The sequence below is a fragment of the Papio anubis genome, chromosome 4, assembly GCF_008728515.1.
Source record: "Papio anubis isolate 15944 chromosome 4, Panubis1.0, whole genome shotgun sequence".
Classification (NCBI taxonomy): Eukaryota; Metazoa; Chordata; class Mammalia; order Primates; family Cercopithecidae; genus Papio; species Papio anubis.
The window spans coordinates 143598986-143626060 of record NC_044979.1 but is presented as its reverse complement, the minus strand read 5'-3'; the positions used below and the strand labels follow the sequence as shown (position 1 = coordinate 143626060).

Below are 27075 nucleotides of genomic sequence, written 5' to 3'. Positions count from 1 at the left end.
CTCATCCTCCCAAAGTGCTGGGATTACAGGCATAAGTCACCGCGCCCGGCCAAACCACTTTAAAATAAATTTATGGTATATCCTTTCATTTACCTTTCATTACTTTTCATTTCAAATAAAAACACATGTGCTTGTGTATATTTGCATATATGTATAGTATATAACATTTATATATGTATATGTGTTTGTGTACATCTATATATGCATGTGAATATCCTTCAATTTCTTTTTCTTTTTTTTTTTTTTTTGAGGTGGGGGTCTCACTCTGTCACCCAGGCTGGAGTGCAGTGGCATGATCTTGGCTCATTACAACCTCCACCTCCTGGGCTCAAGCAATCCTCCCACATCAGTTTCCCAAACAGCTGGGACTACAGGTGTGTGCCACCACATCTGGCTAATTTTTGTATTTTTTTGTAGAGATGGTATTTCACCATATTGTCCAGGCTGGTCTCAAACCACCAGGCTCAAGCGATCCTACTGCCTTGGCTTCTCAAAGTGCTGAGATTACAGGTGCGAACCACCATACCTGGCTCCCTCCCTCCTCTTTCTTTCCTTTCCTTCCTTTCCTTCCTTTTCTTCCCTTCCCTTTTCTTTCCTTTCTTCCCTCCCTCCCTCCTTCCTCCCTTTCTTTTTTTCTTTTCTCTCTTTTTTGATGGAGTTTCACTCTTGCTGCCCAGGCTGGAGTGCAATGATGCAATCTCAGCCACCACCACCGCGCCTAGCCTAAACTTGCATTCTTCTAAGGATGCAAGGGATCTAACCATGAAAATAGCTACCATTTAGGCCAGGCATGGTGGCTCACACCTGTAATCCCAGCACTTTGGGAGGTCAAGGCAGGAGGATTACTTGAGCCCAGAAGTTTGAGACCAGCCTAGGCAACCTAGCAAGGCCCTGTCTCTACAAAAACAAAAACAAACAAACAAAAAAGTCAGCCGGGTGCAGCAGTGTGCATCTATACTCTCAGCTACCTGGGAGACTGTGCTGGGAGTATCGCTTGAGCCTAAGAGGTTGAGGCTACAGTGAGCTGAGACCATGCCGCTGCACTCCAGCCTAGGCAACAGAGCCAGATCCTGTCTCAAAAAGAAATGAGGCAGGAGAGGCTGGGCATGGAGGCTCACTTCTGTAATCCCAGCACTTTGGGAGGCTGAGGTGGGCAGATCACTTGAGGTCAGGTCAGGAGTTTGATACCAGCATGGCCAACATGGTGAAACCCCATCTCTACTAAAACTACAAAAATTAGCTGGGCGTGGTGGTGGGCGCCTGTAATCCCAGCTACTCAGGAGGCTAAGGCAGGGGAATCGCTTGAACCTGGGAGGCAGAGGTTGTACTGAGCCTAGATCTCACCACAGCACTCCAGCCTGGGCAACAGAACCACACTCTTGTCCCCCCCCCAAAAAAAAGAAGAAGAAGGCCGGGCGCGGTGGCTCACGCCTGTAATCCCAACACTTTGGGAGGCTGAGGCGGGTGGATCCCGAGGTCAGGAGATCGAGACCATCCTGGCTAACACGGTGAAACCCTGTCTCTACTAAAAATACAAAAAAATCAGCCGGGCATGGTGGTGGACGCCTGTAGTCTCAGCTACTGGGGAGGCTGAGGCAGGAGAATGGCGTGAACCCGGAAGGCGGAGCTTGCAGTGAGCCAAGATCGCGCCACTGCACTCCAGCCTGGGTGACAGAGCGAGACTCTGTCTCAAAAAACAAAACAAAACAAAACAAAAAACAAACAAACAAACAAAAAACAAGAAAAAGAAAAGAAAGAAAATAGCTACCACCACTTTCTGGGTGTCCTCTATCTGCCTGGGACTGTGCTAAATGCCGTGTATACCTGATCTCTTTTACTTCTCATAAATACCCTGTAGGATGGGTGTCCTTATCCTCATTTTACAGAACCAGGTCACAGGGCACCAAGAACTTGCTAAATGTGAAACCTGGCTTCTCTGTGCTTTCCTCACCAGATCATGCTGAAAAGAAAAAAGGCTTGGCTGGGCTCAGTGGCTAATGCCTATAACCCCAGAACTTTGGGAGGCTGAGGCAGGCAGATCACTTGAGGTCAGGAGTTCAAGACCAGCCTGGCTAACCCATGGTGAAACCCTGTCTCTACTAAAAATACAAAAATTAGCGGGGTGTGGTGGTGCTTGCCTGTAATCTCAGCTACTCAAGAGGCTGAGGCAGAATTGCTTGAACCGAGGAGGCAGAGGTTGCAGTGAGCCGAGATAGCGCCATTGCACTCCAGCATGGGTGACAGAGCGAGACTCTATCTCGAAAGAAAGAAAGAAAGAAAGAAAGAAAGAAAGAAAGAAAAGAAAAGAAAAAAAGAAAGAAAGGAAAGAAAGAAAGAAAGAAAAGAAAGAAAGAAAGAAAGAAAGAAAGAAAGAAAGAAAGAAAGAAAGAAAGAAAGAAAGAAAGAAAGAACGAACGAACGAACGAACTTGACTGTTTCTCTCACCTGAGACACAGTTCTCTGGAGTGCAATGACGCGATCTTGGCTCACTCCAGTCTCTGCCTCCTAGGTTCAAATGATTCTCCTGCCTCAGCCTCTTGACTGTAATTACAGTAAGCTGTAATCCCAGCTACTCAGGAGGCTGAATGACTTGAACCCAGGAGGTGGAGGTTGCAGTGAGCCAAGGTCATGCCACTGCACTCCAGCCTGGGTGACAGAGCGAGACTCTGTCTCAAAAAAAAAAAAAATTATTTTTAATAATAATAATTATGGAAGGCCTTGGTCTTTCAAAGTGTTGGGATTACAGGCATGAGCCACTGTGTTTGGCTTACACTGATTTATAATTAGTTCTGTCTGTGTTTGTTTCTCAGACCATAATGAGGAAAATGTATTCCCAAAGAGGCTCAGTGACCCTGGGCTCAGCTGAATGCTAGTTCAGGAACCTAGGCTAATTTCCCAGCCGGCACTCTAGTTTGGAACAATTAACCTGGATACACCTCAAATATTGTTAGCTTTCCCGGGTGTCTCTTTGACCTCTCACTACATCTCATTACAACAGTCCTCTTACCTTGCCCAGTTTAGCTTTGTGGTAATTTTGCTTGCCATTGTTTACGGCAACCAAATGGCCTGTTAAAATAACTCTCTGCCTAGGTAGAAGGATGGCTTGAGGCCAGGGGTTCCAGACCAGCCTGGGCAACATAGTGAGAGCCTATCTCTACCAATAATAATAATAATAATAAGTAAATAACATAAAAATAAAAATAAATTAGCCGAGTATGTGCCAGGCACGGTTGGCTCACGTCTGTAAACCCAGCACGTTGGGAGGCTGAGGCGGGTGGATCACCTGAGGTTGGGAGTTCAAGACCAGCCTGACCAACATGGAGAAACACCGTCTCTACTAAAAATACAAAATTAGCCGGGCATGGTGGCACATGCCTGTAATCCCAGCTACTCAGCAGGCTGAGGCAGGACAATTCCTTGAACGCAGTAGGTGGAGGTTGCAGTGAGCCAAGATCGCACCATTGCACTCCAGCCTGGGCAACAAGAGTGAAATTTTGTCCCTTGCAAAAAAAAAAAAAAAAAAAAAAAAAGCCGAGCATGGTGGCGCATATCTGTAGTCCCAGCTATTCAGAAGGCTGTGGCAGGAGAACGGCTTGAGCCAGGGAGGTTCAGGGTGTGGTGAGCTGTGATCATGCCCCTGCACTCCAGAGTGGGCAACATAGCAAGACCCCTCATCTTGAAAAAAATTTTTTAAATGCCACAATGGCATTTAGAGACAAAAAAATGAGTAACCAGGGAGGATAATATATGCATGTGTGTATGACTCTGGGTGTGTGTGTGTGTGTGTCTATACATATACATATACCTATCTCTCTCTATATATATAATCACATGTTACCTCAGCCCATCTGGTCTTTCCACATAGTTCAAATAAACAGGACTGACAAATTTCCCCCAGTGAAAATCTCTACAAGCCTAAGAATAAATTTAGCTGATCTTCAAGCCTATTTACACATTACCAGATTGATTCTGTGTTTTCTGGCAAATGCTCCATCGAAGACTCTACTCTTTAAAATGTTTAAATTATTTGCCTAAATACTGCATAAAGACATTTTCATTCTACTTTTTATCAAGAGGATAGCTTGAAAAACAGTAATTCTGAAGCATGTGCGCTGCAGTGCTCAAGGATAGCATGCAATGTGCACTGAAAGGAAAAAATAGCTTTCAAAAAAATGAAGTGAGCTTTTTAATGTCAACGATAAATGTGGCAAAATATAATGCTGCTAAAATAAGGGAAACTAAAGGTTTGTGATTTTTGTTTTTGTTTTGTTTTGAGACAGGGTCTCACTCTGTTTTCCAGACTGGAGTGCAGTGGTGTGATCATACCACACTGCATCCTCGAACTCCTGGGCTCAAGCGATCCTCCCACCTCAGCCTCCCAAGTAGCTGGGACCACAGGTGTGCACCACCATGCCCGGCTAGTTTTTTTTCACTTTTTGTAGAAACAGGATTTTGCTATGTTGCCCAGGCTGGTCTTGAACTTCTGGGATCAAAGGATGGACCCGCCTTGGCCTTCCAAATGCTGGGATTACAGGTGTCGGGCACCGAAACCGGCCTATTTTATTTGATTTATTTAAAAAATGCTAATCCCAGTACTTTGGGAGGCCGAGGTGGGCAGATGACCTGAGGTCAGGAGTTTGAGACCAGCCTGCCTAACATGGTGAAACCCCCTGTCTACTAAAAATACAAAAATTAGCCAGGCGTGGTAATGTGCACCTGTAATCCCAGCTACTCGGGAGGCTGAGGCAGGAGAATTGCTTAAATCCAGGCGCCAAGATGGCGCCACTGCACTCCATCCTGGGCAATAAGAGCAAAACTGAGTCTTAAAAAAAAAAAATGCTCCTCAGCAGCATTTTTAATTCTGTTAAGAGCTACATAACATGAGATTTAGCACTGTAGGCCAGGCACGGTGGCTCACGCCTATAATCCCAGCACTTTGGGAGGCCAAGGCGGATAGATCACTTGAGGTCAGGAGTTCGAGACCAGACTGGCCAATATGGTGAAATCCCGTCTCTACTAAAAATACAAAAATTAGCCAGGCATGGTGGTGCGGGCCTGTAATCCCAGCTACTCGGGAGGCTGAGCCTGGGGAATCACTTGCACCCGGAAGGTGGAGGTTGCGGTGAGCCGAGATCGCGCCATTGCACTCCAGCCTGGGCAACAAGAGTGGAACTCCATCTCAAATAAAAAGAAAAAAAGATTTAGTACTGCAATCATTTTTAAATGTATAGTTCAGCGGCATTAAATACATTCACTTTGTCTGCAACCATTGCTACCGTCCATCGCCTCTCTTTGTCTTCATTTTCAAACTCACCAGTAGGGGGCGAACGGAGACAGCGCATCAGCCTCGACCCCACGACTCCTCTCCCGCGCATGCGCGTCTTACCTGCAACAAGGTGGCGGGGGCGTGCCCAGGGGCGGGGCCTATGGGCCGCGCAGGCGCGTGGCTGGCTTTGTGACGTCAGGCTGCGCGGCAGGGCTGGGACCAGGCGGCGGCTCGCGGAGGCGCTTCTCCGAGCGTGACGTGCGGACTCCGCTCCTCCGCGGCCCGCCCGCCCGCCGGTCTAGCCGCCGCCTCCCTCGCTCCGTGAACGCTCCAGGCGAGGGCCAGCGGCCGGGGCGACGCGGCGCGGAGAGGGCGGGCGGGCGGGCTGTGGGAGCGCCGGTCTCTATATGGCGGCGGCTCTGTCGGGCCTGGCTGTCCGGCTCTCGCGCTCGGCCGCCGCCCGCTCCTATGGGGTCTTCTGCAAGGGGCTGACTCGCACGCTGCTCATCTTCTTCGACCTGGCGTGGCGGCTGCGCATCAACTTTCCCTACCTCTACATCGTGGCTTCCATGATGCTCAACGTCCGCCTGCAGGTGGGTGAGCCGTGCCCGCCCGGCCCCCGGCCCTCCCCGAGCGCCCGCCTCGCCAGCGGGATGCAAACGCCACGGCAGCTGCCACTGCCTGGAAGCTGAGTGTATGCCAAGCACCGTGCATTTTCCCGTGCGACCCCACTTTGGGGAGACCCACTAAGGTGGTCCTTATCCCCGTTCTGCAAACGCGGCACTGAGGGTCAGGTTAAGCGACTTGCCTTGGGGAACGTCCCGCAGCTCGGGAGGTGGGGTCCGAGATTGCATGGGCTGGAAGGGTGTTGAAGAGGACCTTTACTAAATGTTGGGTGAATTTTCTAGTTCCGAAACTTTGCACCCCCACCCCTTTTTTTTTAATCGTAAAGACGGGGGTCTCGGCTGGGCGCGGTGGCTCACGCCTGTAAGTAATCCCAGCACTTTGGGAGGCTGAGGCGGGCGAATCACCTTAGGTCGGGAGATGGAGACCAGCCTGACCAACACGGAGAAACCCCGTCTCTACTGAAAATACAAAATTAGCCGGGCGTGGTGGCGCATGCCTGTAATCCCTGCTACTCGGGAGGCTGAGGCGGGAGAATCGCTGGAACCCGGGAGGCGGACGTTGCGGTGAGTCCAGATCGCTCCATTGCGCTCCAGCCTGGGCAGCAAGAGGGAAACTCCGTCTCAAAAAAAAAAAAAAGAAAAAAAAAGGGGGTGTCGCTGTGTTGTCCAGGCTGGTCTCGAAGTACTGGCCTCAAGAGATCCTCCCATCTTGGCCTCCTAGTGCTGGGATTATAGGCATGAGCCACCACATCTGGCTTGCAAAGACGTTTTATGTTATCTTTGAGGCTAAAAATGGATTGCAAGTTAACAGTGTTTTGATAAATGTACCTTACTTATTTTGGCCAGAGGTAGAACTGAGGTGTAAGGGTGAAGACTAGGGAAAATAAAGTGGGAGAGGTGGAAGCACAAAACTTTTCAGAGGCCTGGAACCATTCAGCTGATCCTAGAGTAGGCTCACACTGCAGCACCCTGGAGACCGCCTGTGCTATAAAAAATTGATATTTCCTTTTATTTTATTTTTTTTTAATTTCTGAGACAGTGTCTCACTCTTGCCCAGGCTGGAGTGCGGTGGCGCCATCTCGGCTAACTGCAGCCTCTGCCTCCGGAGTTCAAGTGATTCTTCTCAGCCTCCTGAGTAGCTAGGACTACAGGTGCCCACCACCACGCTGGGCTAATTTTTGTGTTTTTAAGTAGAGTTGGGTTTTCACCATGTTGGCCAGGCTGGTCTCAAACTCCTGACCTCAAGTGATCTGCCTGCCTTGACCTCCCAAAGTGCTGGGCTTACAGGCGTGAGCCACTGCGCCCAGCCAAGAGACTATTTCTACATCCCTTGAATTTCAGTTGCCTTTTTCTTTCTTTTTTCTTTCCTTTTTTGGTAGAGAGAAGGTCTCGCTATGTTGCCAAGACTGGTCTCAAACTTCTGGTCTCAAGCAGTCCTCCTGCCTTGCCCTCCCAAAGCACTAGGATTACAGTCAGGACCCAGTGAGCCCGGCCTCAGATGACTTTTTCTAGTGGAAGGAAAAGTTGCCACCTCGAGAATTCTTTCTCAAAGAAAGGTGGCCAAGTACTGCACCCCTCTTGCATTCCATTTGCATACCTCTGTGATGAAGGAGGGACTTTTTGGGGAGGTCACAGTTGGATGGTACTTGGGTTGCTCCCTGGCGTGCACAATGAACCAGTCTGAGCGGTAGTACCACCCAGTTGTGAGACACTGCAGGTGCCTTCCCTTCCTAACGTTGGTTTGGCCATATCCAAGTATGATCGTCCCGGTAGCGGGTCTTCAAGTGGCTGGTGCTTGACAGGTGATGGTAGTTAACATGAAACCTAACACTGGCTGTTGATCAAAATTGAGTGAAAGTGGCCGGGCACAGCGGCTCACTCCTGTAATCCCAACACTTTGGGAGGTCAAGGTGTGTGGGTCGCTTGAGCTCAGGAGTTTGAGACCACCCTGGGCTACATGGTAAAACCCTGTCTCTACTAAAATACAAAACAATTAGCTGGGCGTGGTGGCGGGGCAATGGCGGCGTGAGCCTGTAGTCCCAGCTACTTGGGGGACTGAGGTGGGAGGATCGCTTGAGTTTGGGAGGCAGAGGTTACAGTGAGCCGAGATTGTGTCACTGCCCTCCAGCCTGGGCGACAGTGAGATGCTGTCTCAAATAAATGAATAAATAAATGAGTTGAGATGAACTGGCCTCTTTATTTTGAGGTCCAAATTGAGGTACTTTCGTGTGAGCAAGGGCTTGTGGCATCCTGAAATGGTACCTGACGAGAGGGATCAGAACCTCCAGCAAGTGGCTTGAATTGAGTGAATGGTGCTGCTGGATCAGGTCAGGGGTCTGGTAAACCAGAAGGCCTGTGCCCTCCCCGGTTACCACCTTCGGAAATAGGGGCCTAGTGTTTGCCGGATCTAGTCAGCACCAAGAGAAATCAGATATCAAGATTTTTAGATTGCCAATTCAGAGTTTTGAAAAAGAAACTTTGGCTGGGCACGGTGGCTCATGCCTGTAATCCCAGTATATTGGGAGGCTGAGGCAGGTGGATCACTTGAGGTCAGGAATTCAAGACCAGCCTGGACAACATGGCAAAACCCCATCTCTACTAAAAATCCAAAAATTAGGTGAGTGTGATAGTGCACGCCTGTATTCCCAGCTACATGGGAGGCTGAGGCAGGAGAATCACTTGAACCCAGGAGGTGGAGGTTCTAGTGAGCCAAGACCGTGGGACTGCACTCCAGCCTGGGAAACACAGCAAGACTCCGTCTCAAAAAAAAAAAAAAAACAAGCAAACAAAAAAACAGAATTTTTTTTTTTTTTTTTTTTTGAGACGGAGTCTTGGTCTGTCGCCTAGGCTGGAGTACAGTGGCGTGATCTCAGCTCACTTCAAGCTCCATCTCCTGGATTCATGCCATTCTCTTGCCTCAGCCTCCTGAGTAGCTGGAACTACAGGCACCCACCACCACGCCCGGCTACTTTTTTGTATTTTTTAGTAAAGACAGGGTTTTACTGTGTCAGCCAGGATGATCTCGATCTGACCTCGTGATCCGCCCACCTCGACCTCCCAAAGTGCTGAGATTACAGGCGTGAGGCACCGCGCCCAGCCCAAAAAACAGATTTAAAAAAAAGAAACTTCGAGGGCAAAACAAAAAGTGTCTGCAGACTGTATTTGGCCCCTGTACTCCCCTTTTTGAAACCTATTGTCTAGAGTAACATAATTTGCAGTCATTTGTAAAAATCGCAAAAACTACTGTAAGAGAAAACCTACTACATGATACTGTTTTGGTGAAAATTGCTTTTTACCATTGAGAAATCTGCCTTTTTTATATATCCATTTCTCTATTTATAACCACCTCTCTAGTCTACCCTACTGTATCCATTCGCCGGGACTATTGAAGTATCTGCCATCTCCACCAAGCAGAGGCAACTTCTAAAAAATGTACATCAGACTGAGGGCTGGGTGTGGTGGCTCATGCCTATAATCCCAGCACTTTGGGAGACTGAGGTGGGAGGATCCCTTGAGCCCCGGAGTTCCAGACCAGCCTGGGCAACACAGCAAGACCCCAGTCTGTACAAAAACAAATTAGCCAGGTGTGGTGGTGCGTGCCTGTAATCCCAGCTACTCGGGAGGCAGAGGTGGGAGGATCACTTGAGACAAGGAGGCCGAAGATGCAGTGAGCCTCGATCATGCCACCGCACACCAGCCTGGGCAACAGAGTGAGACTCTGTCTCTAAAATTAAACGACAACAAAAACACACACCCTCCCATAAATCTGATCATGTCATGTCTAAAAGAAAGCTGAACTCTGGCCAGGTGCGGTGGGATGTACGCCTGTAGGTCCCAGCACTTTGGGAGGCTGAGGCAGGCGGATAACCTGAGGTCAGGAGTTTGAGACCAGCCTGGCCAGCATGGTGAAACCCCATCTCTACTAAAAATACAAAAATTAGCCGGGCATGGTGACGTGTGCCTGTAATCCCAGCTACTTGGGAGGCTGAGGCAGGAGAATTACTTGAACCCTGGGAGGTGGAAGTTACAGTGAGCCAAGTTTGTGCCACTGCACTCTAGCCTAGGTAACACAGCAAGACTCCATCTCCAAAAAAAAAAAAAAAAAAATAGTAATAAGATTGAAAAAAGAATTCTGTGGGCCAGGTGCAGTGACTCACCCCTGTAATCCCAGCACTTTGGGAGTCCGAGGTGGGAGGATCGCTTGAACTGAGGAGTTTGAGACCAGCCTGGGCAACATGACGAAACTCCATCTCTACAAAAAAAAAAAAAAAATACAAAAATTAGGTCGGTGTGGTGGTGCATGCCTATAGTCCCAGCTACTCAGGAGGCCGAGGTGGATCACTTGAGGCCAGAAGGTCGAGGAGGCAGTGAGCTATAATTGTGCCACTGTACTCTAGGCTGGGCAACAGAGCAAGACCTTGTCTCTAAAAAAAGAAAAAAGCGTGAAGATTGTAGGCTTGGGCTAGACCAAGTGCAGCGAGCAGCCACTTCACATCCTGGGGGTGGGGAGTGGGGTGTCTTTCTTCGGGACCATGATATTTACCTCTGCTACTTTCAACTCCCCTGCCAGTTTTAGAGTTTTTGTTCATTTGTGAAAAACCACTAACTTACCGGATTTGAAGGTTTAATTTTTGTGGCTTTCTGGTAAAAGGAAGTGCAACAGGAAATAGACTTTGAAGGAATAAAGGGGATAGCCCCACGCCGCCTTCTTCTTTTTTTATTTTTCCTTCGGAACATGCTTTACTCTCACTTGAGGCCAGGAGCTTGAGAAGCCTGGGCAACATCGTGAGACGCCATCACTACGAAACATTAAAAATTAGCTGGATGTAGTGGTGCACACCTGTAGTCCCAGCTACTCGGGAGCCTGAGGTGGGAGGATCGCCTATTCCTGGGAGTTCAAGGCTGCAGGGAGCTCTGATCGCACCACTGCTCTCCAGCATGGGTGACAGAGTGAGACCAAAAAGAAAAAGCCAGGCCTGGCGCGGTGGCTCAAGCCTGTAATCCCAGCACTTTGGGAGGCCGAGACGGGCGGATCACAAGGTCAGGAGATCAAGACCATCCTGGCTAACCCGGTGAAACCCCGTCTCTACTAAAAAATACAAAAAGCTAGCTGGGCGAGGTGGCGAGTGCCTGTAGTCCCAGCTACTTGGGAGGCTGAGGCAGGAGAATGGCGTAAACCTGGGAGGCGGAGCTTGCAGTGAGCTGAGATCCGGCCACTGCACTCCAGCCCAGGCAACAGAGCAAGACTCCGTCTCAAAAAAAAAAAAAAAAAAAAAGATTTCAGATCACTGTGACCTCCGCCTCCGAGGTTCAAGTGATTCTCTTGCCTCAGCCTCGTGAGTAGCTGGGATTACAGGTGCCTGCCACCATGCCCAGCTAATTTTTGTATTTTTGGTAGAGATGGCGTTTCACCACGTTGGTCAGGCTGGTCTCGAACTCCTGACCTCAGGTGATCCACCCACCTCAGCCTCCCAAAGTGTTAGGATTACAGGCATGAGCCACTGCAGCTGGCCAATTTTTTTTTTTTTCTTTTTCTTTCTTTCTTTTTTTTTTTTTTTTTGAGGAAGCGTCTTCCTCTGTCGTCCAGGCTGGAGTGCAGTGGTGCGATCATAGCTCACTACAGCCTCCAGCTCCCAGACTCAAACAATCCTCCCACTTCAGCCTTCTGAGTAGCTGGGGCTACACGCATGCACCACCATGCCTGGTTGGTTTTTTCATTTTTTGTCTAGACAGGGTCTCACTATGTTGTCTAGGCTGGTCTCGAACTCCTAGCCTTAACTAATCCTCCTGCCTCAGCCTCCCAAAGTGCTGAGATTACAAGTGTGAGCCATCATACCTGGCCTCCTTAGTCTTTTGTTTTTGTCTTTTATGTCTTTTTATGTTGGACTTTTTGGTTGCTTTCACTTTTTGGCTAATGTGAATAATGCTACTACGAACATTTGCATGTAAGCTTTGTGTGGACATCGGTTTTTATTTCTCTTGCATGTATACTTAGAGCAGAATTGCTGGATCATATGTAACTCCTCTTTAACCATTTCAAAAAGATCACTTTTTTTTGAGACAGAGTCTCATTCTTTCGCCCAGGCTGGAGTGCAATGGCGCGATCTTGGCTCGCTGAAATCTCCGCCTTCCAGGTTCAAGCGATTCTCCTGCCTCAGCCTCCCGAGTAGCTGGGATTACAGGTGCCCGCCACCATGCCCAGCTAAATTTTGTATTTTTAGTAGTGACGGAGTTTTGCCATGTTAGCCGGGCTGGTCTCGAACTCCTGGGCTCAAGTGATCCACCTGCCTCGGCCTCCAAAGTGCTGGGATTACAGGCATAAGCCACCGTGCCCGGCCTGAAGTTCGTTTTTATGTAGCCAAAGTTTAACAATCTTTTCTGACATTTGGTTTTTGTCAGCGGTAGAAAGGTCTTCCTAACTCTAATGATAAAACGAATTCACCTGTATTTTATCCTGATACTCTTATGTCATTTTTTAACTTTCAAATATGATGTAATTTGGAGTTTATCCTGGTATGTGATGGGTGGGATGCAGACTGATCTTTCTGCAAACAGTACTGCAATGAAACACTGTGTGCCTGTGGCATTTTTTGTCTTTTTATGTTGGTTCACTAGAAAGCAAGCTTTAAGGCTGGGTGCAGTGGTTCATGCCTGTAATCCTAACAATTTGGGAAGCCAAGGTGGGAGGATCACTTGAGCCCAGGAGTTTGACACCAGCCTGGACAACACTGTGAGATGCTGTTTCTTTTTTCTTTTTCTTTTTTTTTTTTTTTTGAGATGGAGCCTCGCTCTGTCACCCAGGCTGGAATGCAGTGGCAGGATCTTGGCTCACTGCGACCTCCGCCCCCCAGGTTCAAGCAATTCTCCTGCCTCAGCCTCCCAAGTAGCTGGGTCTACAGGCACCCACCACCACGCCCAGCTAATTTTTGTATTTTTAGTAGAGACAGGGTTTCACCATATTGGCCAGGCTGGTCTCGAACTCCTGACCTCGTGATTCACCTGCCTCAGCCTCCCAAAGTGTTGGGATTACAGGCGTGAACCACTGCTCCTGGCCAGACACTTGTTTCTATAAGACAGAAAGAGAGAGAGAAGGAGAAAGTAAGAAAGAATAAAAAAAGAAAGGAAAGAAAATAAAGCTTTAAGAAGACACTGTCTGCTTGGTATACCAACCTAATACCAGCACCTAGAACAGCACCTGGCTTAGGGTAGGGGCTTAATGAAGGATTGCTCATTGAATGTGTGGCAGAAAATTTTTTTTTTTTTTTTTTTTTTTTAGAGACGGAGTCTCGCTCTGTCGCCCAGGCTGGAGTGCAGTGGTGCTATCTTGGCTCACTGCAAGCTCCGCTTCCTGGGTTCCCGCCATTCACCTGCCTCGGCCTCCCCAGTAGCTGGGACTATGGGCGCCCACCACCATGCCCGGCTAATTTTTTGTATTTTTAGTAGAGACGGGGTTTCGCTGTGTTAGCCAGGATGGTCTCGATCTCCTGACCTCATGATCCACCCGCCTTGGCCTCCCAAAGTACTGGAATTACAGGTATGAGCCACTACACCCAGCCAAAAATCTTTAGAATCTTGAATCAGAGGTTTTCAGCACTTGTAATTTTTTTTTTTTTTTGAGATGGAGTCTTGTTCTTGTTGCCCAGGCTGGAATGCAATGGTGTGATCTCAGCTCACTGCAGCCTCCACTTCCTGGGTTCAAGTAATTCTCCTACCTTAGCCTCCTGAGCAGCTGGGATTACAGGTGGCTACCACCATGCCTGGGTAATGTTTGTATTTTTAGTAGAGACAGGGTTTCACCATGTTGGCCAGACTGGTCTTGAACCGCTGACCTCCGGTGATCCACCTACCTTGGCCTCTCAAAGTGCTGGGATTACAGGTGTGAGCCACCACACCTGGCCATCAGGTGTGATTCAGACATGCCAAGTGGCGAGTAGCAGGAACTCAGTGATGTTAGTGTGTTCCTTGTGATCATGATTCAGCTTAATTTAGAAGCTATGCGGTCATTCTTGTTTCTCCTCCTCTGGGCTGTGTGGAAATTTGGGGATTTGTTTCTGCTGCCTCCAGTCTGATCATTTGGGCCATGAGCACAGTGAGTTAAGGTATGCTAGTGTTCATACCTGAGGGGTGTGGAACCAGCCCATCTGGGAGCATGTGTGAGCTCTCCTTGCGTGCAGGAGCCCCTCAAGGCCCACCGTTTCCCTGCTGGTTTTAGCTGTGTCTTCTCCCCTTTGGGACTAGCCTTGCCAGCCCTCTTTCAGAAACATTGGGGCCAAGATATTTTTAGTTTACAAAGCAACAGCACCGTCATGCCCTGGAGGCCGGGAATAGCTCGGGTGAGGGAAGGTGAGGGTACAGGCACCCACGAGGGCAGCAGCTAAGTGGGTCAGGCCATTGTAGTCCGGCAGGTCAGCTGCCCAGATGGGCAGGGATCTGCGAGGAAGGTGACCGCTCCTGTTGTGATGAGGATCGGGTATACCTGGGCAGCCTCGTTTCCCCTGGCACGGCGCCCCTGTGACCTCCCGGGCTTCCTGTTCAGCCTTTGTCATCTTCGGTGGGAGGCAGAGGGAGGTGTAGGCTGCAGGATTTACCCTCTGAAACCCAGGGCTGCACTTTATTCATCCTGAACCATGCTTTCTTGAAGTTCAGAATAAGACTCCTTCCCTCATTCTGGTGGTCTCCGCTTTGGTAGCTACCTTTGTTGGTAATAACATCATTTACACTGTTTTTTAAATTTTGTAGAATTAACATGGCATGAGAAGGCCAAAAAGAGCTGATTTTGTATACACTTAGGCATACTTTATCTGGTACAATATATCTCTAGCATACTGAGCATAAACTATGAAAAAACCCATAAATGACTTAAATATGCCTAGAAATTATTTAGAAGTTATTTGTGACCCTCAGAATACAGGAAATATGTTTAACAGTCTAATATCAGAAGAGGTTAGTTGAGGACTCTGAGCCAAAATGTTTTTGATAACTTATTGAAGTCTTTTTGTGACTGGGCACGGTGGTTCACGCCTGTAATCGCAGCACTTTGGGAGGCCGAGGCAGGTGGATCACCTGAGGTCAGGAGTTCGAGAGCAGCCTGGCCAAACGAAACCCTGTCTCTACTAAAAATGCAAAAATTAGCTGGGCGTGGCAGCTGGCGCCTGTAGTCCCAGCTACTTGGGAGGGTGAGGCAGGAAAATTGCTTGAACCCGGGAGGTGGAGGTTGCAGTGAGCCAAGATTGCGCCACTGCACTCCAGCCTGGGTGACAGGGCAAGACTCTGTCTCAAAATAAATAAACAAACAGATAAATAACCCATTGAAATCTTTTTGATAAGAGAATTAGTTTATTACTGAATACTAAAGTACTAGAAGAACTTCAGGGCACAGTTTATTCTATCATGATTGAATACATGATTACCTTATTAAATGAATGATTTTTTTCATGTTTCTGAGTTATAAAATAAGTGATTATTAACGGTACCTTATACTGCGTTAGTTTGCTAAGGAAAATGAAAAAAATAAAAAATGATACCTTATTTAAAGTAACACAATTCTACAAATGTTTCACCTTTCTGAATAATGCTAAATCCTTGTACAAGGACTTACTAAAAATGGTTAGAAACTAATTTTTCTGAGCGCTGTCCCATATTCTATGACCTGTTTTTCTTGAGAATTAAAATACTGGTTGGGTGCAGTGGCTCCCACCTGTAATCCCAGCACTTTGGGAGGCTGAGGCGGGCGGATCATCTGAGGTGAGGAGTTAGAGACCGGCTTGGCCAGCGTGGTGAAACCCCATCTCTACTCAAAATACAAAATTAATGGGCTGGCAAGGCTAGTCCCAAAGGGGAGAAGACACAGCTTAAACCAGCAGGGCCATGGTGGCATACACCTGTAGTCTCAGCTACTTGGGAGGCTGAAACAGGAGAGTCACTTGAGCGCGGGGAGCAGAGGCTGCAGTGAGCCGAGATTGCGCCACTGCATTTCAGCCTGGGCGAGACCGAGTGAGACTCCATCTCAAAAACAAAGAATTAAAATACCTATTTCAATATATATTGAAATATATTTAGGAATTCTTCCATTTAAGGATAATGTTCATTCTTAGCACATTTTCACCAGCAAAATAAATGTAAGATTTGAAAGAATACGGCCAGGGATGGTGGCTCACGCCTGTAATTCCAGCACTTTGGGAGGCTGAGGTGGGTGGATCGCTTGAGCCCAGGAGTTCAAGACCAGCCTGGGACATGGCAAAACATTGCCTCTACAAAAAATACAAAAAATTAGCTGGGTGTGGTGGCACACACCTGTGGTTCCAGCTACTTGGGAGGCTAAGGTGAGGTGATGGGTCCCAAGCTTGAGGAAGTTGAGGCTGCAGTGAGCCATGATTGTGCCATTGCACTGCAGCATCTTTCTTTCTTTCTTTTTTTTGAGACGAAGTCTTGCTCTGTCTCTCAGGCAATGGTGCCATCTTGGCTCACGGCAGCCTCTGCTTCCTGGGTTCAAGTGATTCTCGTGTCTCAGCCTCCTGACTGACTAATAGCTGGGATTATAGGCACATGAAACCATACCCAGCTAATTTTTGTATTTTTAGTAGAGATGGGGTTTCACTGTGTTGGCCAGGCTGGTTTCAAACTCCTGACCTCAAGAGATCTGCCCGCCTTGGCCTCCCAAAGTATTGGGATTACAGGTGTGAGCCACCGTGCCTGGCCTGTAGTCTTTTATATGGCTCATATATATACAGCATTTTCTTTTCTTTTTCGAGTCTCAGTCTTGCTCTATTGCGTAGGCTGGAGTATAGTGGTATGATCACAGCTTACTGCAGCCTTGAGCTCCCAGGCTCAAGCAGTCCTTCCCCACCTCAGCCTCTCAAGTGACGGGGACTACAGGTGTGCACCACCACACCCAGTTAATACTTTTAATTTTTTTTTTTTTTGAGACAGAATATTGCTCTGTCGCCCAGGCTGGAGTGCAGTGGTGCTATCTTGGCTCACTGTAACCTCCACCTCCTGGGTTCAAACGATTCTCCTACCTCACCCTCCCGAGTAGCTGGGACCACAGGCACACACCACCATGCCCGTTAATTTTTGTATTTTTAGTAGAGACGGGGTTTCACCGTGTTGGCCAGGCTGATCTCAAACTCCTGTCCTCAAGTGATCCACCCGTCTTGGCCTCCCAAAATGCTGGGATTACAGGTGTGAGCCACTGCTCCCAGCCACTCTTTTAAATTTTTTTTGTAGAGACAGGGTCTTCCTGTGTTGCCCAGGCTGGTCTCAAACCCCTGGGCTCAAGCCATCCTTCTGTCTGTGCCTCCCAAAGTTTTGGGATTACAGGTGTGAGCCACTGCACCTGGCCTGGTTCAAATATATTTTAATGAATTACATAGAATAATGGTCACAATTCTATCAGTAAAAATTTTTGAGCATGTCCCACAAGATATATATAAGTATTCATAAAGTATATATTTTGCTCGCTCAGAATATGGCACATATTATAAAACATAGAAAATGTTAAAAGGGAGAAGAAAGAAGAATGAAATAGACCAAGACGTTCTAATATTTTCTCCCATATTAACAATGGCTAGGCTGGGTGCTGTGGCTCATACCTGTAGTCCCAACACTTTGAGAGGCTGAGGCAGGCAGATCACCTGAGGTCAGGAAGTCAAGACCAGGCTGGCCAACATGGCAAAACCCCATCTCTACTAAAAATACAAAAATTAAAATTAGCCAGGCATGGTGGTGGGTGCTTGTAATCCCAGCTACTCAGGAGGTTGAGGCAGGAGAATCGCTTGAACCCAGGAGGCGGAGGATGCAGTGAACCTAGATTGCACCATTGCACTCCAGCCTGGGCAACAAGAGTGAGACTCCATCTGAAAAAAAAAAAAAAAAAAAAATTAGTTGCACACGGTGGTGTGGGTGCCTGTAATCCCAATAACTTGGGAGGCTGACACAGGAGAATCGCTTGAACTCAGGAGGCGGAGGTTGCAGTGAGCTGAGATTGCACCACTACGGTCCAGCCTGGGTGACAGAGTGAGACTCCGTCTCAAAAAATAAAAACCCTGGCCGGGCACAGTGGCTCACGCCTGTAATCCCACCACTTTGGGAGGCCAAGGTGGGCGGATCACCTGAGGTCAGGAGTTTGAGACCAGGCTGATCAACATGGAGAAACCCCGTTTCTACTAAAAATACAAAATTAGCCAGCCGTGGTGGCGCATGCCTGTAATCCCAGCTACGAAGGACGCTGAAGCAGGAGAATCAATTGAACCCAGAAGGTGGAGGTTGCGGGGAGTCGAGATCGTGCCATTGCACTCCAGCCTGGGCAACAAAGTGAAACTCCGTTTCAAAATAACTAACTAACCAACCAGGCCGGGCGCGGTGGCTCACGCCTGTAATCCTAGCACTTTGGGAGGCCGAGGCAGGTGGATTGCCTGAGCTTAGGAGTTTGAGACCAGCCTGGGCAACTAGTGGAACCCCATCTCTACCAAAATACAAAAAATTAGCCAGGCGTGGCAGTGTGCACCTGTAGTCCCAGCTACTCGGGAGGCTGAGGCAGGAGAATTGTTGAACCTGGGAGGCGGAGGTTGCAGTAAGCTGTGATCCTGCCACCGCACTGCAGTCTGGGTGACAGAGCAAGACTCCATCTCTTTAAAAAAAAAAAAAAAGAAGTTGTTGGTGGCATTACCCCATTTTAACAACTCTGGACTAGAAGATTGTGTAAAGTTTTTCAGAGTTTCTATAGCTAATTATTTTGTGCAAGAAGCAGATCTGACCACTCTCTTTTGTTTGAGACATTCAACTCAGCTGGCTTCTTCTGGGACACTGAATTTTCCTGATATGCTTGGGGTCTTTCTCCTTGGTGTCTGTGGTGAGCCCGCCCCACCTGGTGTGTCTGTCTTGGTGTTCCTGGCCTTCTGTAGCACTTTCTGTCTTTGTCCCTTGACATGTTCTACCAGGGCCATCATTTTATCTACCTCTCAGAAGCTGGCGACTTCTGGATCTAGGTCCCCAGCTCTGACACCCGTCTTGAGCTAGGACTTTTATGACTCCAACTGCTTACCAAAGTTGCACAGTCAAACTCTGTGTGTCCCAGTCTGCACTTAACTTTCCTCTGGACCTGCTGCTGCTCCCATTTCCAGTTAATGACACTTTCATCACCCAGAATTGAAAGTCAGAAGCCTGTGAGTCTTCTTGCCTCCTTCTGCATTGAATCAGTCACCAACTTTATTCTTATTTTTAAATTTTTATTTATTTATTTGTTTGAGACAGAGTCTCGCTCTGTTGCCTAGGCTGGAGTGCAATGGCGCGATCTCAGGTCACTGCAACCTCTGCCTGTGGGGCTCAAGCTGTTCTCCTGCCTCACCCTCCCAAGTAGCAGGGACTACAGGCATGTGCCACCACACCCAGCTAATTTTTGTATTTTTAGTAGAGATGGGGTTTTACCATGTTGTTCAGGCTGGTCTTGAACTCCTGACCTCAGGTGATCCACCCATCTCGGCCTCCCAAAGTGCTGGGATTACAGGCCTGAGCCACTGCACCCAGCCAGTCAACAACTTTTTTTTTTTTTTTTTGAGACGGAGTCTTGCTCGGTAGCCCGGGCTGGAGTGCAGTGGCCGGATCTCAGCTCACTGCAAGCTCCGCCTCCCGGGTTTACGCCATTCTCCTGCCTCAGCCTCCCAAGTAGCTGGGACTACAGGCGCCCGCCACCTCGCCCGGCTAGTTTTTTGTATTTTTAGTAGAGACGGGGTTTCACGGTGTTAGCCAGGATGGTCTCGATCTCCTGACCTCATGATCCGCCCGTCTCGGCCTCCCAAAGTGCTGGGATTACAGGCTTGAGCCACCGCGCCCGGCCCCAGTCAACAACTTTTTAAAAATACTTTAGCAAGGCACGGTGATACACACCTGTTAATCCCAACTACTTGGGAGGCTGACGCGGGAGGATCACTTAAGAGGCCAGGAGTTCGAGACCACTCTGGGCAACACGGGGAGACCCTGTCTCTACCAAAAAAAAACCCAAAAACCTGTTCAATTCACCCACTTGGATCTCTTCGAATTGCACTTTCCTTTCTCGCTCTAGAGCTTTGTGATAAACTTCCGTTCCTGCTCTGATTAAAAAAAATTTGCCAGGTGTGGTGGTGCCTGCCTGTAGTACCAGCGACACAGGAGGCTGAGTTAGGAGGATTGCTTGAGCCCAGAAGTTCAAGGCTGCAGTGAGTTGTGATCATGCCATTGTCCTCCAGCCTGGGTGGCAGAGTGAGACCTTGTCTCAAAAACAACAACAATATGAAACTTCAGTCTGTCCCTCCTTATGATCACAGCCTTCTTTCTTTTTCCTGCTGTATGGAATAGCTTCCTAACTGGTGTGTCTATTCTGAACCATCTCCAGTCTGTCTATCACAGTGCAGCCAGAATAATTCATCTGAAATGCAAATCCAACCATCCTGTCCTTGCTGAAGCTTCCCGGCTAGCTCCCATCACCGGCTCCCTGTGACATGGCCCAGGGCCTCTTTCTCTAAACTCTCCCTGCTTTCTCCTTCAGCCTCCAATAATAATTGCATCCTTCATTTTCTCCCCAGTGTTTTTTATTTATTTATTTTTTATTTGAGATGGAGTCTTGTTCTGTTGCCAGGCTGGAGTGCAGTGGTGGGATCTCGGCTCACTGCAACCTCCGCCTCCCGAGTTCACACAATTCTCTTGCTTCAGCCTCCCTAGTAGATGGGATTACAGGCATCTGCTACTGCGCCTGGCTAAGTTTTGTATTTTTAGTAGAGACAGGGTTTCACCATGTTGACCAGGCTCGTCTCGAACTCCTGACCTCATGATTCACCCGTCTTGGCCTCCCAAAGTGCTGGGATTACAGGCATGAGCCACTGTGCCTGGCCAAAATTTACAACAAATCTTAATGCAATTATATATCCATGTAGCATCAAGAGTCTCCTAGTTCCATAAGATTAGAGAAACAGCAGTTTCCTACCTGCATTTCTCCATCCCCATCAGCCACTTTCAGCTGTAGCTGATCCTTTCAGTGTTGCTGCTTTTTAATTTTAATTTTTTTTTTTTTTTTTTTTTGACAGGGTCTGACTCCATCGCCCAGGTCAGAGGGCAGTGACTCGATCTCAGCTCACTGCAACCTCTGCCTCCCAGGCTTAAGCGATCCTCCCACATCAGCCTCCTGAGAATCTGGGACTATAGCTGCTGAATTTACAGGTGTGAGCCACCACGCCTGGCTGAGGGTGGGAGTGATTTTTAAGTGAACACATCATGTGTCAAAATTAGATTTAATTTGTCACTTAATAAGGAAACTAATATGATGTTATAACCAGTTTAAAGGAAAATTCAGGGAACACTCAAAAGTGAATTTACAGATAGATGTAAAGCTGGCCAGTATCCATAGGGCAGTGATCAGTACATTCCATGAGACTCATTAGTCTAATGAAACTAATCAGATTGTTTTCTTTGGACAGGAACTTGTTTGCCTTACTCTTAAGGTTTTTGGCAAATGACAGAGTTGTAAAGCAACTCAGAGACAATGAAGGTGCTGGTCCCGATAAAATTACATAACCCGAAGGATGCACTGGGTAGCATGCCCAATCATCGAATTTTTTTGTTCATTTCAAAGCCTTTTTGCAATTTTTTTTTTTTTTTTCCTTGAGATGGAGTCTCATTATCTTGCCCAGGCTGGAGTGCAGTGGCATGATCTCAGCTCACTGCAACTTCCACCTCCTGGGTTCAAGCGATTTTCCCACCTCAGCCTCCTGAGTAGCTGGGATTACAAACGCCTACCACCATACCCAGCTAATTTCACTTGGCCAACATGGTGAAATGTCATCTCTACTAAAAATACAAAAACCAAATTACCTGGGTGTGGTAGCAGGCACCTGTAATCCCAGCTACTCGGAAAGCTAAGGCAGGAGAATCACCCAAACCCGAGAGGTGGAGGTTGCAGTGAGCCGAGATCGTGCCGTTGCATTCCAGCCTAGGCAACAAGAGCGAAACACTGTCTCAAAAAAAAAAAAAAAAAAAGAAAAACTCTATTATTTGCTAATTTGAGGGTGGGGAACTAAGCCCACAAAATGTTCTCTACCAGGCCGGGCGTGGTGGCTCACTCCTGTCATCTCAGTACTTTGGGAGGCCGAGGCGGGTGGATCATGAGGTCAGGAGATCAAGACCATCCCAGCTAACTTGGTGAAACCTCATCTCTACAAAAAATACAAAAAACTAGCGGGCGTGGTGGCACGCGCCTGTCACCCAGCGTGGGCGACAGAGCAAGACTCTGTCTCAAAAAAAAACCAAAAACCATAAATATGGCCGGGCGTGGTGGCTCACACCTATAATCCCAGCACTTTGGGATGCTGAGGCGGGTGGATCACTTGAGGTCAGGAGTTCAAAACCAGCTTTACCAATATGGTGAAACCCTATGGAGACTGTCCTAAAGATCTTAGTGTTTGTTAGGAAATATTTGGTGGGTGTAGATGCTCTTAAGACCCATATGTCGGCCGGGCGTGGTGGCTCACGCCTGTAATCCCAGCACTTTGGGAGGCCGAGGCAGGCGGATCACCTGAGGTCAGGAGTTAAGAGACCAGCCTGACCAACATGGCGAAACCCCGTCTCTACTAAAAATACAAAAATCAGCTGGGTGTGGTGGCAAGCGCCTATAATCGCAGCTACTTGGGAGGCTGAGGCGAGAGAATCGCTTGAACCTGGAAGGTGGTGGTTGCAGTGAGCCGAGATCGCGCCACTGCACTCCAGCCTGGGTGACAGAGCGAGACTCCGTCTAAAAAAAAAAAAAAAAAAAAAAGACCCATATGTCTTCATTTTAGAACTTAAATTTGATTCCCTTTCCTAGGTTCATATTGAGATCCATTGAAGGCCCTCCCGGACTGACGAAGGCGTGACCTCAGGCCCACCGCATCCAAGAACACGAAGCATGAGGGACAGAAGGGGGTCCCTCGGCACCTGCCTGGCACAAGTGCAGCAGGCCGGAGGAGGTGACTCGAACAAACTGTCATACAGCCTTAAGAAAAGAATGCCGACGGAGGGCCTTTGGCCTGCAGATGCACCCTCCTGGATGAATAAGCCTGTGGTTGATGGAAATTCACAGAGTGAGGCATTATCACTGGAAATGAGAAAGGATCCGAGCGGGGCTGGCCTCTGGCTTCACAGTGGTGGCCCAGTGCTTCCATACGTGAAAGAATCAGTAAGAAGAAATCCAGCCTCAACAGCCACTCGGAGCACAGCCGTGGGTTTGCTCCCTGCTCCAACAGAGTGTTTTGCTCAGGTGGCCTGCAGTGGTGTTGAAGCTCTGGAGCGGGACTGGCTTGGAGGAGGGGCCAGGACCACCGACGGCCACAGAGGACAGTGCCCCAAAGGAGAGCCTCGGGTGTCACGACTGCTACGCCATCAAAAACTGCCGGAAATGGGCAGTTTTCAGGATGACCCACCAAGTGCTCTTCCCAAGGGTCTGGGCTCTGAGTTGGAACCCTCTTGCCTGCACTCCGTCCTGTCTGCAACACTGCACGCGTGTCCCGAAGTGCTCCTGAATGATGAGACAAAACGAGTTTTCCTTGACCATTTAAAGCCCATGTTTTCAAAGCAAACGATGGAATTCAAGAAAATGCTTAAAAACACCTCGGATGGTCTGCAGATAACACTGGGGTTACTGGCTCTGCAACCTTTTGAATTAGCGAATTCATTATGCCATAGTTAAGGTACAAGCAGAACAATACAAATAGATTAATTTTAAGAGTTGTCTTAGAATGATTTCTTTCGCAGTAAGTCTGGATGCAAACTGTGCAGCCCTTAGGTTCCTGCTGTAGTTTGTACGACCCGGCAGACTTAAAATAAATTGAGTTTAAATTCAAAGCCGGTTGATGCGGAAGGACATTTTTTAGCATGTGTTAAATTGTGCTTTAAAAGACTTATAAAGAGTTGGGAAACATTTCAGGAGATGATCATAGCCTGTATAAGTATCAGATTAGAACATACGGATTTACCATGAAGTTCTGTCTTTAACACCCATTCTAAAGGGCTACTGTCCCAAATCCTGTGTGTCCCTTCAGCTTGTCGATCACCCAATGGAAATGGACACTCGTAAAGTCTACACCGCTGTACTTGGCGTTAAATCTTGTTGAATTTGTGGTAAGCTGTTATCATTTCTACATTTTGTAGAATGATTTTGGTCTGCAGCAACATTCGATCTCACTTCTCACACCCCTTTCCTTCCACTTGAAATGCAATGTAGACAGAGGCCCTGTGGTGAAAGTTGCAATATTAAGTTTACCTTTAGAAGATCCCTTCTCAAACTCGGAACCCTGGCAGTGTTACCTTAAACAAGAATGAGCTCGGGGAAAAAAGTAACACAGTTACAGAGAGGCAAATCGAGTTATTTCCCTCATTAAAAGTTTCCCAGATTCTAGGAATTGCAGTATCTTGTAACCTAAAAATTTTCCAGTTGACTTCTTTTGTTGTCTGTTGATGACTTTAATAAAGGTCATTTAAGGGCGTAAGTTTTTAAAGACTCCCAAAGTGAGACTTAACCATTTTCGGGATTATTGATTGCATATACCAGTTTATGTTGTGTGCTGAATTACTATGCCATGTGCTATTTTAGTGTTTGGGGAAAATGAAAAATAAAATTTGTTCTTTAGCTTAATAAATATGTCTTATTTTATATGTGTGGTCTTGGTTCTTCTTGTGTTTTTATTAATGCCGTTGTCGTCCTGATCGTTTTTATTATTTGAGACAGGGTCTTGCTCTGGCACCCAGGCTGGAGTGCAGTGGTGTGATCATAGCTTACTATAACCTTGAACTCCTGGGCTCCAGTGATCCTCCACCTCAGCCACCTAAGTCGCTAGGACTACAGTTGCATGCCACTGTGGACTTTTTTTTTTTGAGACGGAGTCTTGCTCTGTCGCCCAGGCATGCAGTGGGCGTGATCTTGGCTCACTGCAAGCTCCACCCCCCCGGGTTCATGCCATTCCCCTGCCTCAGCCTCCCAAGTAACTGGGACTACAGACGCTCCCCACCACGCTGGCTAATTTTTTGTATTTTTTAGTAGAGACGTGGTTTCACCGTGTCAGCCAGGATGGTCTCAATCTCCTGACTTCGTGATCTGCCCACCATGGCCTCCCAAAGTGCGGGGATTACAGGCATGAGCCACCGCCACCTTTTTTTTTTTTTTTTTTTGAGACGGAGTTTCACTCTAGTTGCCCAGGCTGGAGTGGAATGGCATGATCTCAGCTCACTGCAACCTCCGCCTCCCGGATTCGAGTGATTCTCTTGCCTCAGTCTCCCGAGTAGCTGGGATTACAGGTGCCTGCCACCATGCCCAACTAATTTTTGTATTTGCAGTAGAGATGGGGTTTCACCATGTTGGTCTGGCTGATCTCGAACTCCTGACCTCAGGTGATCCACCTGCCTAGGCCTCCCAGAGTGCTGGGATTACAGTTGTGAGCCACTGCATCCAACCCCCTAATATATATTTTTTTAAACATCAAGGTAGGTTGCCAATAAACAAGATTAGAAGCAGAGCTTGAAAAACAAAATATAAAGCTAGACCGGAACTCAACTGTCACTCTGCTCCCAGGAAACAATGAAGTCGTGCCTTGTGAACCTTTCGGTTGGTGCTCAGAGTCCCAAAGAAAAAGTCCTTATGAGACAAACCATCTCCTTCTAATCTAAGTGGCACTGCCTTGGTGGGGCATTTAAAACCCTGCTGAATAGCCATGCCCTTTTAGTGTCACTGTGATCGATTGCAAAGTGAGATGAGGACACTTATAAGTGTTGTAAAATAGAGAATGTTTTCTTGTCAAGTCCTCCTTTTACTTCCCTTTTTTTTGAGACGGAGTCTCGCTCTGTTGCCCAGGCTGGAGTGCAGTGGCGCAATCTCGGCTCACTGCAAGGTCCGCCTCCCGGGTTCACGTCATTCTCCTGCCTCAGCCTCCCGAGTAGCTGGGACTACAGGCGCCCGCCACCACGCCTGGCTAATTTTTTTTTTTTTTTTGGTATCTTTAGTAGAGATGGGGTTTCACCGTGTTAGCCAAGATGGTCTTGATCTCCTGACCTCGTGATCCACCCGCATCAGCCTCCCAAAGGGCTGGGATTACAGGCATGAGCCACTGTCCCTAGCCTTTTCTTTTCTTTTCTTTTCTTTTTTTGAGACTGAGTTTTGCTCTTGTTTCCCAGGCTGCAGTGCAATGATGCGATCTCGGCTTACTGCAACCTCTGCCTCCCAGGTTCAAGCGATTCTCCTGCCTCAGCCTCCCAAGCAGCTGGGATTACAGGCATGCACCACCATGCCTGGCTAATTTTGTATTTTTAGTAGAGACGGGGTTTCTCCATGTTGGCCAGGCTGGTCTCGAACGCTCTACCTCAGGTGGTCTGCCCACCTTGACCTCCCAAAGTGCTGGGATTACAGGCATAAGCCACCTCGCCTGGCCTTCCTTTTTTTAAAAAACGAAGTTTACTTCGGGATTGAACTTTCCATGACCCACCAACTGTTTTATTTCCTTTGTTTTGTAGGTTGCAAGTATACATATGTTCAGCCAATTGCAAAAAGTACAGAATTCCTTATTAAGCATCCAGTGATATATTAATAAATTTCTTACAGTTTTTTTTTTTTTGAGAGACAAAGTCTCACTATGTTGCTTAGGCTGGTCTTGACTCCTGGCCTCAAGCAATCCTCCTGCCTCCGCCCCCAAAGTGCTAAGATTACAGGCATGAACCACCACATCCAGGCTGACATGCTTTCGTATTGTGATGTTAAAATACGGTGTGCATGCTGGGGATGGTGGCTCACACCTGTAGTCCCAGCACTTTAGGAGGTTGAGGTGGGTGGATCACCTGAGGTTGGGAGTTCGAGACCAGCCTGACGAACATGGCAAAACCATGTCTCTAATAAAAATACAAAAATTAGCCGGGGCGTGATGGTGGGCGCCTGTAATTCCAGCTACTTGGGAGGCTGAGGCAAGAGAATCACTTGAACCCAGGAGGCAGAAGTTGCAGTGAGCCGAGATCACGCCATTGCTCTCCAGCCTGGGCAAGAAGAGTGAAACTCTGTCTCAAAAACGAAACAAAAAAATCCTGCACTTTACATGCATTTTCCTTTTTCTTTGTTTCTTTTTTTTTTTTTTTTTTTTTAATCGGGGTCTCTCTTTCTCGCCCAGGCTGGAGTGCAGTGGCGTGATCTCGGCTCACTGCAAC

The 27075-nt window shown here is 47.8% G+C and overlaps 2 protein-coding genes across 3 annotated transcripts; both read left to right on the top strand.

The window, feature by feature from the left end:
- The first annotated feature begins 5455 nt into the window (after window positions 1-5455).
- Window positions 5456-24546, top strand: FAM220A (family with sequence similarity 220 member A). Its single transcript, XM_003895701.3, has 2 exons — window positions 5456-5859; window positions 22721-24546. The coding sequence occupies exon 2, from the start codon at window positions 22802-22804 to the stop codon at window positions 23579-23581; it is 780 nt and encodes a 259-aa protein (XP_003895750.2). The 5' UTR covers window positions 5456-5859; window positions 22721-22801; the 3' UTR covers window positions 23582-24546.
- Window positions 5458-23334, top strand: LOC103875509 (small integral membrane protein 10-like protein 2A). 2 transcript variants are annotated; one of them, XM_031664939.1, is made up of 2 exons: window positions 5458-5859; window positions 22721-23334. In XM_031664939.1, exons 1-2 carry the CDS (start codon window positions 5674-5676, stop codon window positions 22739-22741), a joined length of 207 nt encoding a protein of 68 aa, XP_031520799.1. In that variant the 5' UTR covers window positions 5458-5673; the 3' UTR covers window positions 22742-23334. The 2 variants fall into 2 exon arrangements, with proteins under 2 accessions (XP_031520799.1, XP_031520798.1); XM_031664938.1 differs by lacking the exon at window positions 22721-23334 and adding an exon at window positions 20949-21076 and having other exon boundaries at window positions 5645-5859.
- Window positions 24547-27075: the final 2529 nt, after the last annotated feature.

Excerpts from the sequence above, each read along its gene's own strand:
- LOC103875509 (XM_031664938.1), top strand. The coding sequence starts at position 5,674 with ATGGCGGCGGCTCTGTCGGGCCTGGCTGTCCGGCTCTCGCGCTCGGCC. Across the intron at positions 5,860-20,948 it reads TGCTCAACGTCCGCCTGCAG|GGTCTGACTCCATCGCCCAG; the intron begins GTGGGTGAGCCG and ends TTTTTTTGACAG.
- FAM220A (XM_003895701.3), top strand. The coding sequence starts at position 22,802 with ATGAGGGACAGAAGGGGGTCCCTCGGCACCTGCCTGGCACAAGTGCAG.